General features: G+C 40.4%; 1 protein-coding gene across 1 annotated transcript in view; it reads right to left on the bottom strand.

The window, feature by feature from the left end:
* Nucleotides 1-5,371, bottom strand: part of klhl24a (kelch-like family member 24a) — a 17,790-nt gene continuing 12,419 nt past the window's right edge. The window contains exons 6-8 of the mRNA XM_061044560.1: nucleotides 3,081-3,269; nucleotides 2,112-2,300; nucleotides 1-2,029 (exon numbers count right to left, since the gene is read on the bottom strand). Of these exons, the coding sequence (XP_060900543.1) occupies nucleotides 1,829-2,029; nucleotides 2,112-2,300; nucleotides 3,081-3,269 (579 nt within the window). The 3' untranslated portion in view covers nucleotides 1-1,828. The remainder of the gene's footprint in view (nucleotides 2,030-2,111; nucleotides 2,301-3,080; nucleotides 3,270-5,371) is intronic.

Raw genomic sequence — 5,371 nt, forward strand, 5'->3', positions numbered from 1 at the left:
TGCCTCTTGTCCACTTAAAGGGAAGTCAAAGCTTCTCACTTCCTCTTTACATCGTTTTCTTTTAGCATTTTTGTTGATATTTCGGTTAGAATTTCAGAACTAACACAGGTCATAACAAACAGGAGGAACTGACAGGCCCTTTTAGTGTCTCTTCCATATGTCACATGAAAGCAAAGAACATTTACTGATACAGTAAAAAACAAACAAGAAGTCATTATCACTTAATTCTACATTTAACAGGATTCTGTCAAAGTGCACATTTGGGGCTCTTAGTTACAGAAAAACACAATATACAACCAAGAAAGAAATACATTTAAATACAAGTTAAACAAAGAAAACATATTAAAGTTATGTTCACAGCAATAGTTCTAGTCTATCAACACCTAATGTAGTAAAAGATGACTTTTACTGACCATGAGCCACATCATCCTGAATTGTCATCATTCAGAAACTATGCGTAGAATAGCACTGCTACACACGCCCCCTTCGTTGACCAGTAATCACGCAAAGACTCAAACACAGCTGGAGGTTTCTATGGTTACCCCGAGTGACATGTTTACACGTAGTGAACAGGTGAGAGGTGCCACCGCCGGTGGGAAAGTTTCCTCTGACAGAACTTTGTAGCCTTGCAACACTTACACTAGAATTCTCAGATAAATCCACCTGGCTCCAGCACATCCAGACCATGTTGTAAAAGTCACACACACCAAACATGCACACAACTTATTCTGAGCCGTCTTTGAGTTTGATCTGCAAAGGCTTCTCACATCTACTAAACCAACCGCAAGCCAAGTACACTAATAATCTACCATCTATAAAAAAAAAACAGACACACTAAAGCTAGGTATAGTACAGTAAACATTCAGTTATAAAAGTACAAACAAGTATAACTTAAGAAAATAAAAAATAAAAAAGTCAGTTATGAGTAATAGCAATAATGATTATGGAGTGGAATAAAGCTTAAAAAAGGAGATATTAATGTAGAAAGGATATGTGAGGTGATGGTACAGTCGGAGCAGGGAAAAGGGGAAACACATATCGATGATGAGCAGGTGAACATTGGATTGATGTGAGCAAAGAGGTAGGAAAAAGAAGTGAGCGAACAGTGACGACGCTCAAATGTTTTGAGGACTCAGCCTCTGCTATTTGTATCAGAGGCTGAGGCGTCAAACCTCTGATTCTGTGGATGAGCGGCTGTCTGACTGCTCACCACTTTATCAGGTCATTTTTATCATCAATTAAAAGAGTTAAAAAGGACATCACTGATCAATGAATATTGCTTTTTTTCTTCTACTGGCAGATCATGATTGGGTGGGCTTTTTTTTTTTATGTTTGTCTTAATGTATTGATTTTGTTCATCAGCAATATCTATGATAATTTCAAAAAACTAAAAATAAAAACTAAATATTCATGTTGGGTATTTCAAGAAGTTATCACAATAATTACCATTATAACTATAATTTTTCTTAAGTTTTTTTTCACTTCTGATCCATAACTTCCCAACCTTTTGGAGTTACTAACAATTACATCCTGCAAGTTTTCTGACTTCCCTTCTGCTACAGTTACCAAGAGGTTATTATCAAGTGTTAAACATTTCCACAGAGGGGCTTTAACTAAAGTAAAGAAGATCAAAATATTCAGGGAACCACAATGAGTTTTGCTACATGATGCTGAGAGAAAATAAATTAGCTCACCAGTACTGTTGGAAAGAAGTGTGTTTGTGCTGTGCGTGTGCTGTGCTTAAAGAGCATACAGTTTAGAGAGTTGTAGTTTTTTTTAGTGTGCTCCTATGTCAGAGTGAGTGTGTGGTCCGTGTGTTGGGTCGTGGTCAGTGCTTGTGGTATTTGTCGTTGAAGCGGTGTATGGTCACACAGCCGTGGTAGGAGATCGGCCGTGGCATGGCTGCCACTCCTGTGATGATGCCTGTTGCCGGGTCGTAACACAGGATGGTGTCTGTTGCTTCGCCATTTTCTCCTCTGCCCCCGAGGATGAAGATCTTACCGTTGCACACTGACATGCCACAGCTCTCCTGCAGGGTCAAAGGTTTGTATCTTTAGATCGTGGAGATTCAGGATTCTTAAAGGTTCACGTCTTAAAATGTTCTCTCTTACCTGTTTGTTAAAGGTGTTAACCACGTGGATCCAGTAGTCTTCTGCAGGGTCGTAGCAGAATATGGACTTTGTGAGACCACCGCACACATAGATCATGTTGTTTAGGGACACTGCTGTGATGCAACGCTTGGCGATGGGGATGTTGGCCCGCAGTAACCAAGTATCTGTCTCTGGATCATAGCACTGAACCTGTGACATAAAGTTACATCTAGTTAGTTGTGTTGATTTCTTGGTATCAATGTCTCGATGATGTGTAATGAAACCTGAAATTATTGTAACGTTTAAAAGAACTGGCATGGGGGCGCTGGTAGCCTAGTGGTTAGTGTGCAAGCCCCATGCAGAGGAGGTTAGTCCTCAGAGTGTGTGCGGCCCGGGTTCAGATTACGACCTGTGGCTCCTTTCCCGCAGGTCATTCCCCACTCACTCTCTCCCTGGTTTCTGACTCTATCCACTGTCCTGTCTCTAGAATAAAGGCATACAAATCCCCAAAATAAAAAAAAATAAAAAAAACTATTAGTATGTGAAAACTACCTTAATCAGGACTGACCAGAAGATTCATAACAAACAAGCAAACTGACAATCTTTACTATGTGATGTTTGATATTAATGGATGCATCGTCTTCCAGACAGGAAACTAAAGACAAGACGCCTTATTGTGGATTAGCTGGACTTTTTCTCTTTCATGAACAAATTCTTTAAATTTCTTCCTTAAAGTTTGTTTTAATTACAAACACAGACAAGATATGTTGGCTTGTAATCCAGGGGCACAGTCTCATTTGAAGTCATACCTCTTGTCACATCAGAAAGTTAAGTCAACCCACTGAAAGGTGTACTTTAAAAACTCCCTTAAATCTCTAAGGTATCATCACTGAAAACAGGTAATCTGGGACCAAAAAAAAGCCCCTGTGCTGTCATCACTATGTGTTTAAGTGTGGGGTAAGAGGAAGCACACAACTGTTTCCTTGTTACCTTGTCTGAACAAGTGTCATCGTCTGGGCCTCCTCCTATGACAAAGAGCTTTCCTGCGCAGCTGGCCACTGCCGGAGAGCTGACCGCCTCTTTCATGGGAGCCACCTCTGTCCAGCGATTGGAGAAGGAGTCGTAACACTCCACACTGCTCAGGCGGCTCTGCCCGTCGTAACCACCCACGGTGTAAACCTGAGGGCAAGCAAACAACCACACAAGTCATGAGCTTTTAACACATACCACGAAATCTGAAATTTGAGTGTTAAAGGAATGACATGTTGTGTTTACATGTGAAATATACTTTCAAAATTCTCTATGTACACGCTCACTTGAAGAGGGATGTTTGATTCTAGCTCACTACTTCCTGAATACAAACAATCGTTTCTACATCAGCACTAAGGGAACCAGTTTATCCAGGTGCAGAAAAAAGATGACGTACTGCTTCGGAAGAGCAGTATTATCTTTGTCTGTAAACACTGCTGCCAGCAGCACATGAACCAGCAGGTTCACTCACGTCAACCCTCAGGAACAACTCAACAGCACCTTGAGGCACAGCCGGTGTTGATGAATCTGTGTCGTCAGCATAGTCTGTTCATTTCCAATACCATTTTATATCTAAACATTATATCAGTCCGTTGTCACTTGTGTCTAAAACATTTGAAATAATTTGATTTCACAACAGGTTAAATGGCAACCACTGACAATTCACATTTTTTGTTACAAATACTTCCACGCTGGTTTGAAAAAAAAAAGGTTGTTAGGAAATTGTTGTTACATCTTTATTTGCTCAATAACTCTTTCTGGTAGAACATTATGTGTCACCATCACATACTAAGCAGTACTACTGGTTATTCACTGCCAATCATCAACCCTATGCAACAGAAAACCTTCAGGCTGTTCCTGTACGAAGGGGAGAGGGAGAGGATTAGACGTGTGTGAGTGTGTGTGTGTGTGTGTGTGTGTGTGTGTGTGTGTGTGTGTGTGTGTGTGTGTGTGTATGGGAGGGGGCTACACTAAAGAAGAAAAGAAGGACGGAGAGAAAAAGGGGAACCAAAAAGAATTTGCATTCATCAACTGTTCCGATTGATAGAACTACCGCCTTTTTTAACGGAAAAGGGGATGCTGGGAAAAACAAAACACAACCCTTTAACTTGATCTCAGTTCCTAAAGTACTGCTGTTTCTGTCTACATGTTATAGCATGACAATAACAAAAAGGAGATCGAAGGAGTACGCAGCATGGAGAGATAAAGTAAAATCAGAGAGAGGTGAACATGTTTAAAGACGTTTTAACGAGGAGTCTTTCTTTTCAGGCCTTGAAGGATAAGTTCACCCATTCATTTCCACTTTCACGTTATTTTAAGCAAAGCAGGTTTGATTTGGCAAGGTGTTAGGATTTCTCCCATCTCCATTAAACAGTGTGGATCTAGTTTTGTTTCTTTGAACAATGTCTAAGACTTTGCTTTAAAAAAAACAATTCTGAACTACTTTTTGCAATAAAAAAATATCCAGAGAAATAATAGCAGTGAAGGTTTTGGGTCTCACAGAGTAATGGGGGCACTGTGAGGTAAATATTTTTGGTGAACTGACCCTTTAATGCTCTATTGAGGATATCCAGACACTAGGTTGTTTGCAGAGGTATGGAGGAGTGGGGGTTGGGGTGGCTTTCTTCTTTTCAGCCTGACACTCTGCACTTACTTGAAAAGCAGCCCATATGGTTTTAGCACTTTTTTTTTGAATATATATTACTGCTCTTGAATGTGATTTTTGGTTCTTGACAGGTTTGTGTTCAGTGTCATATGTCCTATTGAGTCTTGTTCTTTTAAAAATGTGTTTCAGTTTTAAAGTGCGCCTGATTTTAGGAGAATGGTATTTCCCTTCCGCTGAGAGTGCATTATGGAAGTGAGAATAAATTGAATCTTGAACTGAACACTACATTAAAGTGTGACTGTATTAATATGCTCACATTCCCCCGCTCTATGATGGTAGCACATAAAAACCATGGAGTCGAGGTAGGTCGGTCACAGAAACACTAAGCCAAACATGATTCACAACCCTCTGAGGGCACAAGTTGCCAAACACTGAACGAGGACATTCACGGCATATTTTATCACCATGTTTTAAGGGTTAAACCCTGACGTTGGCTGATTCATAGCCTGTTTCCTTTTCATGCAGAGAAGTGAGAAGCACAGGGATCACAAGGTACAGATGAGAGACATCATAGGGGAAAAGACATGAGAACACAGAGAAAGAGAGAGAGGGGGGAAGACTGTCAGGGAGACAGAGGAAAAAGAGA

The sequence above is a fragment of the Labrus mixtus genome, chromosome 8, assembly GCF_963584025.1.
Source record: "Labrus mixtus chromosome 8, fLabMix1.1, whole genome shotgun sequence".
In the NCBI taxonomy this organism is placed as follows: Eukaryota; Metazoa; Chordata; class Actinopteri; order Labriformes; family Labridae; genus Labrus; species Labrus mixtus.